Below are 16,368 nucleotides of genomic sequence, written 5' to 3' on the forward strand. Positions count from 1 at the left end.
CAGGGACAGCTTCATCCCACAGGCCATAAGACTATTAAACACCTGAACTTAGAAACAACATCCATAACATTCATCTGGCTGCTACTTAGAAATTATTTGTCTAATATATCATATTCCAATCACTTTCATATAGACTCTTATTGCACTATTTAACTTTTTACTATTTTACTAATTTTCTTTTTTTATTTACTTGCACTATTTTTTCTGTGTAACTGTTTTATTGTGTTGCACTGTTGGAGGAGCCTGTAACCTAAGGGGGGGGGGGATAGTGTGCCGTCAATGGGTTTTATTCCATTTCAAAGTGCTGTTTGACGCGGTGTAAACTTTGCGCACTGCCACTCCAACATCCAATCACAGAGCTTGAGAACTAATCACAGGGTTTGTCAAACAAAGCACATGGTGTAGTCCCAAACAATAGCTGAGGATTCTGGGTAGTGTAGTGTCTTCTGCCATCCTAAACTCCGAAAAAATATTTGTTTCTCCGAATCGAAAGGGGAAAATACAAAAGCATTGTACACAATTTAAACCAATCAATGTTGTGTAATTAACAAGGATAATCTGGTGTTTTTGAGTTGATAAGTAGTGCAGATATCACTGTAAAATCAATCGACAGTAAGGAGAATAGTTACTTCCGGGTGTAAAATCCTCCGTTATCCAATGGGAATGGACGCTCACATTGCCTTTAAATCCCGCCGACATGGACCGATGCGGTGCTTCCCTGAGCGTCAAATACCGCTGCCGATGGGAATACATTGCAATCAGTTGAAAGCTCTTTGCGTCCGTTTATGAAGCTGAAGGAGCCTCGGCGTGTCCCAACTGCACGCCACGGGACCCTGACCAAGCGTCGCTCCTGGAAGTTTAGGGAGTGAGAGTGTGTTGGTAAAACAGCTCCTTCAATATTGTCGGGGCCAGGGCTTTTTCGTGTATTACACTTTCTGAAGAGATGGATGACTTCTGACTCTTCAATAGTTATACTAGAGGAGAGGGGGGGAGCATGGAGGGGAATTACAGTATCAGCCTCTATACTGTTGCTACTCTCAAACCGGCAGAAGAAGGTGTTCAATTGATTTGCCGTCTCCCTTCCCTCACTACTGATCAAGACAGGAGACGGTTTTCCCCTGCCCTTGTGTGGAGCATTTGTCATGTTTTTAATTCCTTCTCCGGGATTACCAGAGGCCAGAACTGCCTCCAACTTCTCCTTATAGCTATACTTGGCTAACTGTATTTGTCTTTTAATATCTCTCTGTATGTCTCTCCTAGCAGACTCATCCTGGTTTTTATAAGCTTTTGTCTTCAGAATAATAAGCTTCTTTAAACTGTGAGACACCCAGGGCTTGTCATTAGAATATCTTTTGAAAGACTTAGTGGGTATCACAGAATCTACACAAAAATCAATATAACTAGACACTGTCCCAACCCGTTCATTAATATCGGGGGTATTGAATGTTTCCCACTGTGTGCAGTCAAAGCATCCCTGCAGAGCCATAATGCTGTCCTTACTCCACATTTTGACAGTCTTAACTTGAGGTTTCTCCCTCTCAAGTAGCCTCCGATAGACAGGGCGTAGGTGTACTACACTGTGGTCAGATGTCCCAAGTGGTGGAAGCGGGGATGCAGTGCTCTTAACAGTTCCATAGCACATATCCAGAGTCTTTTCCTTCCTAGTGTGGCATTTAACGTACTGGTAGTAGGTACACAGGGATTTTTTAACGGGACAGTTATTAAAGTCTCCTAGAAAGAACTTTGGCGCGTCAGGAGAAAGTGATTCAAGTCTCTGAGAGAGATTACAAATTATTTCGGTGGCTTTGTTAAAATTGGCTTTGGGGTGTATATACACCACAGTGAAGAATAATTGAGGAAACTTAATTCCCAGAAGATAGAACTCCCAGAAGATAGAACGGTCATAGAGAGACACACAGCAGTTCTATGTCCGGAATTAATTGCTCTCTTATCACCACTGCCCGACACCATTCGTCCCTGATGAGAAGACAGACTCCGCCCCCGCGTACCTTCTCGGTGATGATCGGTTCTCGGTCGGTTCTAAACGCCGAGAACCCGGAAGGCTCCACTACACTGGACTCGATGTTGTTATCCAACCATGTCTCAGTGATCGCAGGTAGCGGGTGTTGGCTGACAGCTCGTCCGTCTTTGCTCTCAGGGACTGCGCATTAATGAGTAGAGCGGTAGGCAGAGGGAGTTTATTTCCTAACCTTGTTAGCGAGAGGTAGATGGGTCCTTTTTAAAACAGTTCCAACACTGGTTAAGAACTCCTGTGACAGATCCGGAGATGTGTTGCGCAGCAGCAGCAACGATTCTCTGCTGTAATGTATTCCTCGGGCTGTGCCGCCAAGAGCATAGTCGTGGTTATATCCATGGGAGAAATAGCTGTTTAAAATCACTATAAACAGAGATCCATGATTTCTTCGATTCGGGGAGGTGCCGACATAAAAGACAGTCACAAGCACTCAAACAAACAAACTAGAACAAGCAAAATGCCAGCGCGAAACACCGCAGGGCAGCCACTGAGCAGCGCCCCGGTGGTCCTGTGCCTCAGCGGGAACTTTGCACTACAGGAATATTTATTTCCAGCTACTGTTGAAGACCAGAGGATTCTGTCCATCCTTCATTCTGGTCTTCCTGAAATGTGGCTGTGTGGATAGATACTGGACTCTGCAGCTGGCTAACAGCTGTTCATCAGGAAAAGGAAAGACCTAGGGACAGTTCTTACACCAGCCCCCGTTACCCCCCCCAGCTCCACCTCCAGCACCATTGCAGGGGTCAGGGTTCACCTGGCAATAGAGCTGGTTGTGACTTTGATGAAGGCTCAGTATCCTCCATCAGAAGTGTTTGTGAGATGGTGGAACAGCTTCTGAACAGCCTGAGTTTTCAGATGGAGTTTCACTGCACCTCCCAGTGTGGACGTTCACAACTTAACACTTTGGACAAGAGGAGGGGTCTGACGAGACTTTATACAAACTAGTTTTATTCTATCATAACCGGACTCTTACTGTGGGTTACAGCTTACTTCTGATCAGCAGATGGAGGTCGTCCTTTAAAGTTTATGAAGTTGTCCTTTGACCAGTCGCTCTTGAAGGACAGACAGCTGGGTTCAGGAGAGTCTGGTCTCGGCTGCTGGACCCTGAAACAGAAACAGATGAATATGCTTGTGTGACAGGAAATGTGTTTTAGGTTGACTTTTAAAATCTGTCCAGGGACTACAGATGAAAAATAGCCTCTTGGCTAACTCTGGCACATTTACAGAAATGTTCATTAATGTGCACTGTCCCTGTTAAATAAATGAATAAATAAATTAAATAAATAAATGGCATGTTTAAATATGATCAACTGAGACCCTGCTACTAGTTGCAAGGCATAGTAAACTCATGGTCTGTAGTTATGTTCGAATATGTAATGAGATTAAAAGATCATACTTTATATAGCTGCAGGGATTGACTAAAACCAAAAGTGGGTAACGAAGTTAAAATGTGCAACAGGATTAAAAATGGTTAGGCAGTTGTGTATCTTTACTTATACATTAGACATGATTTGACAAAGGGGGAGCATGTAGATGGTGAAGAGAAGAGGGCCAAGCACTGAGCCTTGCGGCACGCCTTGGTTGACTGGGGCTGGAGGGGAGCTGGAGTTTCTGATGGTGACAAACTGTTACCTGTTGGAGAGGTATGAGTGGAACCAGGATAGAGCTGTACTCGTAAGGCCAAGGTAGTTGGATAGGCGGTTGAATAGGATGGTATGGGAGATGGTGTCAAAAGCTGCAGACATGTCTAGGAGGATGAGGATACTGATGTGGCCTAAATACACATAAAGCAGCTAAAAGTGTTGAAGTGCAATGATAACACAGAGTGAGATGATCTCTGGATAGGAAGCACTAAAGAGAAAGATTTCAGACTTGATTTAAAGAACTCAGGGTGGGGGTGGACCTCAGATCTCAGGAAGGTTGTTCCAGATCTGCAGCGCATAGAAGCTAAAAGCTACCTCAGTGAATTTGGTTCTGACACTGTGGACGATGAGTAAACCTGCCCCGATGATCTGAGAGCTCTGGGTGGCTCGTTACAGAGCAGCATATCAGACATGTATTCTGGTCCCAATCCATTGAGTGCTTTGTGAGTTAAAAGTAAGATTTTGAAGTGTGTTCTTTGTGGTGTTGGAAGCCAGTGCAGAGCTTTGAGAGCTGGGGTGATGAGCTCAGTTCCTCTGGTTTTGGTGAGGACTCTGGTGGCAGCGTTCTGGATGAGTTGTAGTAAAACACTGTTGCAGTAATCAAGTCTGCCTCTATCATAACCGGACTCTTACTGTGAGTTACAGCTTACTTCTGATCAGCAGATGGAGGTCGTCCTTTAAAGTCTATGAAGTCGTCCTTCGAGGCGTCGCTCTTTAGGGACAGACAGCTGGGAGAGTCTGGTCTCTGCTGCTGGACCCTGAAACAGAAACAGATGCATCAAGAGAAGAAGAAGGAGCTCTTCATCGTCCCACAGAGGGGAAATGTACATTCTGCATCTGATCCATCCTAGTGTTAGGAGCAGTGGGCTGCCATATGTACGGCGCCCGGGGAGCAGTGTAGGGAACGCTGCCTTGCTCAGGGACACCTGGGTAGCACTTGGTCTTTTGGGGTCTTGAACCAGTGACTCTCTGGTTCCCAAGCCAGGTCCCTACGGACTTTGCCACCACCGCCCATACATTGAACCGCTGGAGAAAAACTGATGAAAATATGTTAAATCTAAAGTCACTCTTTACAATGTAATGGTATAAATCGCTCTGTGTTGCCCAACAGATGAACCTTCCAGACTTTCTGAGTGTCCTCTATCAGCCGGTGGACTGCTCTCTATGTGAAGGACTCGGGAAGATTTTCAGAGAAAATCCTAAAGACGTGAAGTTTATCTACAAAGTGCCTCTCGTCTCTTCAGCTGCCCTACAGCCAGCAGTGTGAAGCTAACGTAAACACATCTGTCTTTAGTGGATAACGTCACTGAGTTCATGCCCAGGATGCTAACTGCAGTTCACTTAATACCCACCGACGTCGCTAATAACCAGGATTTCCTGAAGGTTACACAGAAGCTTCAACACAGACAACAACTGACTCAAATGGCTTTTAGTCCGTTTTAAATTCTTACCCCCCGTCAGCAGATTGAGGCTCCATTGAGCGGTCACTCAGGAAACACAGCGGGACTCAGGTCCAGGTCCAGGTCCAGGTCCAGGTCCAGGTCCAGGTCCAGGTCCAGGTCCAGGTCCAGGTCCAGGTCCAGGTCCAGGTCTAGGTCCAGGTCCAGGTCTGCTGCTCAGGGCTTCAACACACAGATGTTTAAGTGTTACCAGTACATACTGAGCTTTAGTTGTGTAAACTAAGTACATGTATTCAAGTACTGTACTAAAGTACAATGTTGAGGTACTTGTACTTTACTTGAGTATTTCCATTTTATACTTCTTTGTACTTCTACTCCACTACAGTTCAGAGGTACATGGTGTACTTTTACTCCACTACATGTATTAATACCTTTAGTTACTTCACAGATGTGGATGAATGATGTGAAATATAATCAAGTGTTAAATCAGACTTTAGTTCCACCTGGAGTAAATTTACAAGCTACCCTGCAGTATACAAAGTCATTCAAACTATCTGCACCTTTACCAGCTTTGAGAACACTTTCATGATCAATCATTATAAAACATATCATATATATTATTCTGAAATGGACCAATCTGCACAATCACTACTTTTACTGTCGCTACTTTCACTATATTTTGATGCTAAGTGCTTTCTCGTTGCCTTTCTTTGTACTCTTCACTTCTACCGGACTCTGAAAGCTTTCTGAAATATTCTTCTTGTTCCAGTCACAGTTAGAGCTAGTGCAATAATGCATCCTGTTAGCTTGTTAGCTTGTTAGCTGCAGCTGAATCCTCAGAGAGCTTTAGACCTTCATCTGCAGACACACACAGAGCATCAGTCACTGAGAGCTGCAGGAAGTGTTCATATCTGTGCACGTGAACACCTGAAGTTCAGGCTGAGAGTAACAATGCGTCACATTTACTTATCATTTCATTCTATTCTTCACTCTCATTCATGGATTTGAGTTGGATCATTTTATTCCATGTTTACTGATCTAGTGTTTTTATTTCATGATCATTAACTTCTTGTCCTGTTTGCTTTAGATTTGAATGTATTTCTTATTGATCTATTTAGTTTTTTCCGGCTCAATCCCCACTATCCCTTCTCTCTGTTTATTTCTAAGCATGAAAACAAAGCAATCTGTAAAACATGGCTTCAAATGTTTTATTGATTCCTATTTATCAACCAATTTATTCATTTGTATAGTTATGTGTTTGCTTATTATTCATCTATGTATCATTTTCATTCTCTGATTATTATTTATATAATATTTATATTCTTCAATTGATGTAATTTTTATAATTGTTTCATTTATTTTTAGCTCTTTTCATCACTACTCCTGTTGACTCTATTTATTAATTGTATTATTATTTAATGTTTAAATGTCCACATTCATAATTTTATTTTTTGTAAACGTGTTTACTCATCTTTATTCTTCCACATGTATTATGTAAATGTTTTTACATTTGATCTTTTATTGTATTTCCAAAATGTCTACATATTTGTATCTCTCTACTTTGGTTTGTAACGTTTTTCATTAAACAGTTGACCTGTGAGTGAGGCTGTGGGATGTGTCGCCCTCTGGTGGCTGAGGGAGGAACATTAGTGTTGTTTTCTTTAATTACTAATGTTTACATTTCCACATTTAGTATTTAAAAAAATAGAGTTGTATTTTTAAACTATTCTGCTAAATGTTACCACACACACACACACACACACACACACACACACACACACACAGACACACAGACACACACACACTTATTGTATTTTAAAATGTTCTTATTTTATTAAATTCCGCTTCATATATTTTTACATAGGATTTTAATAGTTTTTTTTAATTCATATATTTTTTTATTTCCTGCTCTTCAACTCTTATCTTTATTTACTTTGGTTTGTAATGTTTTATTTTTGTATTTTAATTTATTTGATTAAACAGTTCGCCTGTGAGTGAGGCTGTGGGATGTGTCACCCTCTGGTGGCATGTAATGTTTACATTTCCATATTTTAGTATTTAAAATAAATAAATAAAAAAATGATTTGTGTTATTAATGCATTCCTCTTTATATTTACAATGTTTTACCTTTTTCTCTTTTGAAATGTTTATCTTTAAATACACATGTTTGAAACACTCCACCATCGTTCCTGTCCCCAAAAAGACAAAACCCACCAGTCTCAATGACTACCGCCCAGTAGCACTCACCTCCATCATAATGAAGTGCTTTGAGCGGTTAGTCAAATCATTCATCACCTCCTCCCTCCCTGACTCTCTGGACCCCCTGCAGTTAGCCTACAGAGCAAACAGGTCCACAGACGACGCCATAGCCCTCACCCTCCACACTGCCCTCTCACACCTGGACTAGAGGAACACATATGTGAGAATGCTGTTCATTGATTACAGTTCAGCTTTCAATACCATTGTGCCCTCCAAGCTGGCCATCAAGCTCAGAGACCTCAGGCTCAACAGCGCCCTCTGTGACTGGATCCTGAACTTCCTGACGGGCAGACCCCAGGCAGTGCGGGTGGGAAACATCACATCCTCCACCCTGATCCTCAACACCGGAGCCCCTCAAGGCTGCGTGCTCAGCCCTCTCCTCTACTCCCTGTTCACTCACGACTGCATGGCCACACACAGCTCCAACACCATCGTGAAGTTTGCTGATGACACGACCGTCATCGGCCAGATCACAGACGACGACGAGACGGCATACAGAGAGGAGGTCGCAAACCTGACATCTTGGTGCCAGGATAACAACCTCCATCTCAGCGTCAGCAAAACAAAGGAGCTGATTGTGGATTACAGGAAGCAGCAGGGAGAGGGACACGCCCCCATCGCCATCAATGGGACTACGGTGGAGAGAGTCAGCAGCTTCAGGTTCCTCGGGGTCCACAACACTGAGGACCTGACATGGACTCATCACTGAAGACCTGACATGGACTCATCACTAAGGACCTGACATGGACTCATCACTGAGGACCAGGATACTCTGCAACTTCTACAGGTGCACCATAGAGAGGATCCTGACCTTCTACAGGTGCACCATAGAGAGCATCCTGACCTTCTACAGGTGCACCATAGAGAGGATCCTGACCTTCTACAGGCGCACCATAGAGAGCATCCTGACCTTCTACAGGTGCACCATAGAGAGGATCCTGACCTTCTACAGGTGCACCATAGAGAGGATCCTGACCTTCTACAGGTGCACCATAGAGAGGATCCTGACCTTCTACAGGTGCTCCATAGAGAGCATCCTGACCTTCTACAGGTGCTCCATAGAGAGCATCCTGACCTTCTGCAGGTGCACCATAGAGAGCATCCTGACCTTCTACAGGTGCACCATAGAGAGCATCCTGACCTTCTACAGGTGCACCATAGAGAGCATCCTGACCTTCTACAGGTGCTCCATAGAGAGCATCCTGACTGGCTGCATCACGGCCTTGTACGGCAGCTGTACCGCCCTTAATCGTAAGGCTTTACAGAGGGTGGTGAAAACTGCACAGCACATCACCAGGACGGAGCTGCCATCCATGGAGGACCTTTACTCCCAGCGGCTCAGGAAGAAATCCCTCAGGATTATAAAAGACTCCCATCACCCCAGCCACAAACTGTCCTGTCTGCTTCCGTCTGGCAGGCGGTACCGCAGACTAAAACCACCAGACTCAGAGACAGCTTCATCCCACAGGCAATAAGACTGTTAAACACCTGAACTGTTGAAACATCCATAACATTCATTTTGCAACTTATATCAATATTCCAATTACTATAGACTATTCTGCACAACTTCTATTATATTCTATTTTATTTTATTTACTTGCACTATTTTAACTATTTCATCTGTTGTATTGTGTTGCTCTGTTGGAGGAGCCTGATGTGACCTCAGAATGTAATTGTCATAACTGTAGCTCTGCACACAAGACAATAAAAGCCTTGAACCTTGTACCTTGAACTTTGCTGGTCATGTGACGAGGATCATCCGTAGACAGTATGTATAAAGGTAACAACCACACACACACACACACGCACGCACGCACGCACACCGCACACACACACACACACACACACACACACACACACACACACACACACACACACACACACTGTTACAGTAGTAAGGACATATACAAAGAGAGAGGGTCTCTGAGTTATTCCCTGAGTAATGATTGATAATAATAATAGTTTTTGTGTACAGGTGTATCTCAGGTAAAAACAGGAAGAGAGTTAAAGTCTGTCTCTGAGTCTCTAAAGTTAAACTAAAGAGTTGTTCTTATTCTCTGAGCAATGATTGATAATCAGAGTTGTCTCTAAAAGCTCTGAAGTCACAAAGAGTTACAAACCTTTAGAGAGAAGAAGAAGAAGGTGCGACACGACCGACGAGCACGAAGTGAAGTTAAGATGGACATATATTAACTTAATTAATAATTAACTGAAAAGCAAAGAGGAAGTACTTCAAAATAAGAGCACTTACAGAACATTTTATTTATATTCCTTCTACTCTTACTCAAGTGAGATAGTAAGTCATATTAATTACATTTTAAGTTATATTAATGATAGTTTAAGTCATATCAGATTATAAATCATATTAATGAGAATATAAATCTTTTTAATGATTTACAGAGTAGATATGTTCTTTTCTGTGATGGAAATGGTCTTCCCTAATCTCAGGTCTAAATCTCTGCAGTGTGTAGTTTCAGGGTGTATTGTGTGTGAAATGTTAAATGTAGTTGCACCGTTTGGCCACGATTTGCATCAGCGTCTGGCGCACTACCAGGGGTCTTTGCTCTGTCTGCTGGCCGCTCTGCCTGCTCCCTCTCCCGGATGAACAGAGACGAAATCCCCGGTCCTTCTCCCGGTGCTTTCTGTGATGCTTCACTTCCAAACACCGACATACCTCAGCTCAGCAACAGCGCTAAAGGTACTTGTTAAGACCTTTCACTACGTTATATAACCTTTAACGCACCTTACATGTTTTAATGAATACGTTTTAAAACGTTCAGGTAATTACGGTCATGTGTTTTGACTGGTGGCTAATGTTAGCTAGCATCGAAGCTAATGTAGGCTAACTGCCACCTGTTGCCATAGCTACAGCTGATCAGAGAAAAGTTTAATCAAATCTAAGTTTATTTATAAGATTCAATATTAAACAAAACACGTTTGTCTCTCAGTGGGGTTTACATTATTAACACAGATACACAAAATATATGATAAAAGGACAAGATAGAATGTAATATACAACAAAAGGTCAATAAAATACATTAAAAACAATTAAATGTAGGACTCAGGAGGACAGACATGGGATGATCTGTGTGTGTGTGTGTGTGTGTGTGTGTGTGTGTGTGTGTGTGTGTGTGTGTGTGTGTGTGGTGTGTGTGTGTGTGTGTGTGTGTGTGTGTGTGTGTGTGTGTGTGTGTGTGTGTGTGTGTGTTCAACATTTGGTAGAATGAATCAACATGTGTGTTTTTTTAAACTCAGAAATGAGGTTTGAATTTGTGTAAATGAGGTTTATTGACCGTACATTTAGAAAAGAAGAGTCACTTTTAAATCTGAATAAAGTTTGCTCAAAAGGTGTTACACAGATCTGAGTAATTATTTATACTATATGCTTTATGAACAGAAGATGCACAGTTGATAGGACGACAACACAAGGGTTAAAATATTATTATTAATACTACAGCGTTACTAAAAGTTGTGCATTTAAAATCGCACCAAAATAGAAGTATTCATACATAATACGGTAATACAAGTATTTCATTTGCACAATGGTCCATTTCAGAAACAAAAAAAAGATATTACATAATTGTACATGACTATTAATTACATTTGTTTTGTATTTTTATCAAGATTTGCGTCCTCATGATATAGTTTGTACTAAGTTATACGTGAGATACATGGGTCATTTTACAATAACTGTTCCTTTTGTGAGATATGTTAGTTGATGATCCTACTAATGTCACCTCTTTTTATGTATGTTGCCCCCCCCCCCCTTGGTGGTATTCTTCCTTAAAGTCTGTGTACATCTCCTCAGGTTCACGTACTGAGTTACTGCAGTTGAGTGAAGTATCTGTTGTATTTTTCCATCACTGTAGTTACTGAGATGTGCCTGCAGGGGGCGGGAGAGCACATGTTTTTATCAGATGCAGTTTTTACCTCACACTGCTGCTGGTTTTGTATTTTCACTTTTTATTTGTGTTGAGTTTCATTATAAGGTAAATAATCACAAGTTACATTTCCACTTTTTATTCTGCTGCTGCTCCGCAAACACAACAAAACATAACTGACAGAAAAGCACCGTGAAAAAACATGGACAACATTGAAAAAGTACTGTACAACTGTGAGGTACATTTACTATACTTTCTAGTAGTTCTATTTCCTAATTCTTCCTTATCCAGTAAATATTCGATTGTTTAACTTTAGTTACTGAATCTGAAGATGCAAAGACTGCAGGCGCTGCTGCTCTCAGGCGCTGCTGCTCTCAGGCGCTGCTGCTCTCAGGCGCTGCTGCTCTCAGGCGCTGCTCCTCTCAGGCGCTGCTGCTCTCAGGCGCTGCTCTCAGGCGCTGCTGCTCTCAGGCGCTGCTTCCTCTAACCTCCTCACCTTCAGGGGGTTTTCACTGCATCGTGGTTTGGGGGGGCTTTTTCCATTCCTACAATTTTGCTGAATATACAGAGGAGATCCCTTGCTGATTTTGTAAGTTCACCCACTTACAAATAAATGAACAGTTTATCATTTTATTTGACTAATGAGAGACAGAATATCAAAAATAAAATAAAATGTATTTGTATTTTACTGTGGGAAATAAGTATTTGATCCCCTTGCAACAAACATGAATTCTGGCTCCCACAGACCGGTTACATAAGTCCTCTTCCTTTAATGAAGTACTCCTAATATCAACTTGTTACCTGTATCAAAGACACCTGTCCACAGAATCAATCGATCAGATTCCACCGGATCCTCACCAAAATAAATAAATAAGTGGTCCGAAAAAGGTTGCACTGAGGAGTCGCAAACAGGCGTTTGTTTAATCATTTTAAGATTGGCTTTAATCAATGTTTGAAAATGAATTCTTCATATTTGATAAATGAGAGGTAACATTTTATTTATGGTATTATTTCCACATATTTCTCTCCATTCTTCCTTCTGCCAACGGTGTCGCAGTTTCTCGTCTCTCCCGTTTGTGTGCTTAGTGCGTACGCATGGGTTAGAGTTTGCGTGGAGGACCGCACATTTTCCCGTCAAGTTAGTATTTTATAAATCGCAAACATTGCGTAGAAACTGGCGTACGCCATTTTTTGAGCGTATATCCCTTTATAAATGAGGCCCCAGGTGCCAACAAGCCACATGTGGGACAAAGAGGACGCTTTTGCGGGACAATGCGGGACGTGTTACTGCGTTGCTAAGAGCTAGATTAGATTAATATATAATGTCTATCTAAAATTTAAGAATAAACATTTCTATTAAACGATTAGCTTATAAATATTAATAACAACGCTTTACTTTGGTTTAATGTTTGCACAAACTATGCAAGTGAAGGAATTAAATATATTTGTTTTGAATGGAATTAACATAAAAAACTATTATGACCAGAAAGAAATGACCGGAGCTAGTTTACAGTCTGCTGACCTGTTTAACGTTCAATGAATCAGCTGCTGGTCCCTCATCTCTTCTGCTTTCAGGAGGAGTGTATCCATAGATCCATCTTTTCTTTATGAGCCAGGCGTTTCTTGTGAGCTTCTGTGAAGTGTCGCTTCAAAACATATTCACCTCATTAATTTCTCTGTTGATTGATTGACATCTGACTCAGCTACTGGTGATAGCTCTCTCTTGTTTTCTCAACACCTTTGGATAAAAGCCTTGTTTAAGACAGGCGACTGTCAATCACTGTTGATGACTGTAACCCACCGGATCGACTACAAAGTCCTCATACTGGTCTTCAACGCCATTAACCACACTGGCCCCACCTACCTACACCTACAGGAACTGCTAACCAGACAACATCCACATACCTCACACACACTCAGGTCAGCCAGCTCCAAGCTCCTGGCTGTCCCGTGGACAAAACTGGCCAAATCAAATCAAATCAAATCAAGTTTTATTTATAAAACACATTTAAAAGCGATGTTTGGTCGAGCCAAAGTGCTGTACATGTAATAAAAACACATTACTACAATCACAATAAAAGACAATAAATTACAACAGATATATATATATAAAAAAAAACACAAGGAAAAGTCAGGAGTCGTGCTCCGCTCTGACTAGAAGGCCAGAGAGAAGAAGTGAGTCTTCAGTGAGGATTTAAAAACCCCTAGGGTCTGGGCCGACCTCACATGGAGGTGTTCCAGAGCCTAGGGCCAGCTGCTGCGAAGGCTCGGTGCCCTCGGGTTTTGAGCCTGGTCTTGGGCACTACCAGCAGCAGCTGGTCAGCAGACCTTAAAGCTCTGGCTGGGGTGTAGCGCTGGAGGAGTTCAGCTATATAGGCCGAAGCCAGCCCATTTAGTGCTTTAAAAACAAATAAAAGGATTTTAAAATCAATTCTGAACCGAACTGGAAGCCAGTGCAGTGAGGCCAGAATTGGGGTGATGTGGTCACGCTTTTTTGTGGCCAGTCAGAAGACGTGCAGCTGTGTTCTGCACTAGCTGCAGGCGTTTAATTGACGCCTGGTCCATACCCACGTACAGAGCGTTGCAGTAATCCAGTCTTGAGGTAACAAAGGCGTTAATAACCCTTTCCAGGTCTTTAAAAGATAAATACGACTTGGTCTTGGCCAATAGTCGTATTTAAAATAAGCAGGTTTTGACTATGCTGCTGACCTGCTTATCGAATTTAAAAGTGCTAGTGAAGGTCACTCCAAGGTTCATGACAGAGGGGAGGATGTTTTTATTGAGAGAGCCCAGAATATCAACCGGAGAGGCTGGAGGTTGGGGTCCAAAAAAGATGACCTCGGTCTTGCTCTCGTTGAGGTTGAGGAAATGTTGGCTCAGCCAGGATTTGATCTCTCTTAAGCAGTCCATCAACTGCTGTAGTGAGTTGACATTAGAATTGAGAGGATAGATCTGTATATCATCTGCGTAACAATGGAAGGGGATGTTGTGTTTAGTGAGAATTGAACCTAGGGGCAGTATGTACAGTAGAAAAAGGATGGGGCCCAGAATCGAGCCTTGGGGAACCCCACAGGTAAGAGGGGCTTTGGCAGAGGAGAAGGCACCTAGCTGTACCGAGAAGCTACGGTCTGTCAGGTAGGACCTGAACCATGCAAGGGCAGAGCCTGTGATGCCAGCGGACTGTTCAAGCCGTGACAACAGGATGCTATGGTCCACAGTGTCGAAGGCAGCTGTCAGGTCTAACAGCACCAGGACAGCTGGGCTACCTGAGTCGGCGACTAGGAGCAGATCATTAAAAACTCTTAAAAGGGCTGTTTCAGTGCTGTGCATGGGTTTGAAGCCAGACTGAAACTTTTCGTGGATGCCATGCGTGGTTAAAAAAGACTGCAGCTGTGCGTAGACTACTCGCTCCAGGGCTTTAGATAAAAAAGGTAGCTGGGAGATGGGCCTAAAATTTGCGAGAATGGAGGGATCAAGGTTTTTCTTTTTAAGTAGTGGCTTAACCACGGCATGTTTGAAGGCAGCTGGGACACATCCTGAGCTAAGAGAGGTGTTTAAAAGTAATAAAATACTTGCTCCAACTGATTCGAAAACATCTCTGAGAAGGCGAGAGGGAATGCTGTCTGAGGTGCAGTTTGTCGGCCGCAGGTGCTTGACCACATCCGAGAGAGCAGAGAGGGATACAGGCTCAAAGTGGTCGAGGACAGCAGGGCACAGAAAAGGAGCAGGATCTGGGGTAGCACTAGTGTGGGCTAGCCTAAGAGCAGATACCTTTTCAATAAAAAATGTAAGAAACTTATCACAGAGAGTAGTCGATGGGACAATAGGAGAAACATCACAGGGATTAATGATCGAGTTGAGGACATTAAAAAGAACCTGAGGTTTATGGCTGTTTTTGGAGATGAACAGAGAAATGTGCTCTGTTTCGGCTGCTTTGACTGCCGTCTGGTAGTCAGAAAGGCAAGCACCAAGGATTTCTAGGGAGACATGGAGTTTATCCTTTTTCCATTTTCTCTCTGCACGCCTGCAAGCGCGTCTGAGAGCACGAGTACAATCATTGAGCCACAGCTCTGAGAGAACTTTGGTGCGTCTAAGCGTAAAAGGAGCAACAGAATCCAGTATTAGTGTACATGTCGAGTCAAACATGGAGATAAGCTCATCCGCACTAAGAGCATGGATGGATCACATCTAATTTACAGATCGGAGAAGTATTAAAAACATCAGAGAACTGTGAGGCAGTCAAGGGGTTAATCGAACGCAGACGACACGCAGGGGCACGTGATTCGACTCCTGCGGAAGGCATCGAGGTTGTAAACAGAACCGGTAAATGGTCTGAGATACGCGTTGCTGCACAGATTTCATCCACAGATACAGACAGTCCAAACGATAATACTAAATCTAAGGTGTGTCCTTTTTCGTGTGTTGGGCCAGCCACGGACTGAACGAGACCGAAAGAGTCGAGGAGATTTAAAAAGTCCCTAACCAGAGGTTTGGACTCGCAACACACATGGACATTGAAGTCTCCGGAGATCAAAACACGATCATATTTCACCATGATCCCGGACAGAAAGTCAGAAAAGTCATTTATGAAATCCTTATTGCACTTTGGCGGACGATACACGACTGCGCAGAGTATAGGCGAGGCCGGGTTCAGTTCAAAAAGCTGCAACTCAAAGCTAGCATAGCTAGTTACAGGGTGAAGCAATCGGCATTGGAGGTTAGCTCTAAACACTGATGCTATGCCCCCACCATGGCCGGTAGGGCTGTGCATCTTCACTGGTCTCACGATTCGATTAGATTACGATTATCCTGTCAACGATTCGATTCAATTCGATATCCCGATGCATCACGATTCATACCAATGCGTTGCATCCTCAATTTTCTATATTACTGCACATGGCTTATTTTTCATCAATGCATACATGCAGTAAATACATATGAACTCTCTTTTTATTATTTAGAAAGTGCTTCAGAAATCAATAACATAAATGTCTTGACATTAATTTATAAACCAAAATAAATTAATTGTATAGGTCTAGCCTCCCTATATCTGTGTGTGAAGTTGTTCCATCCTCAAAAACTAAAAACTAATGCTTCTGCAGTCTAGCTGCAGCTTCTAGCAACGGTCTTCTGTTAAAGAAAGGACACTG

At 42.7% G+C, this 16,368-nt stretch overlaps 1 protein-coding gene across 8 annotated transcripts in view; it reads right to left on the reverse strand.

Moving 5' to 3' along the window:
- The window catches only part of LOC117487475 (NLR family CARD domain-containing protein 3-like), a 189,413-nt gene extending 184,110 nt beyond the window's left edge, over positions 1-5,303 (reverse strand). For 6 of the 8 annotated variants that reach the window (XM_034136099.1, XM_034136104.1, XM_034136102.1 and 3 more), the window contains exons 1-2: positions 5,130-5,303; positions 4,329-4,436 (exon numbers count right to left, since the gene is read on the reverse strand). In XM_034136099.1, coding sequence (XP_033991990.1) covers positions 4,329-4,436; positions 5,130-5,155 — 134 coding nt within the window. In that variant the 5' untranslated portion in view covers positions 5,156-5,303. Of the gene's footprint in view, positions 1-3,025; positions 3,140-4,328; positions 4,437-5,129 lie in introns of all 8 variants that reach the window. The other 2 variants (XM_034136101.1, XM_034136095.1) reach the window with 1 other exon arrangement.
- Positions 5,304-16,368: the final 11,065 nt, after the last annotated feature.

This window comes from Trematomus bernacchii, unplaced genomic scaffold (genome assembly GCF_902827165.1).
Source record: "Trematomus bernacchii unplaced genomic scaffold, fTreBer1.1, whole genome shotgun sequence".
NCBI classification, from domain to species: Eukaryota; Metazoa; Chordata; class Actinopteri; order Perciformes; family Nototheniidae; genus Trematomus; species Trematomus bernacchii.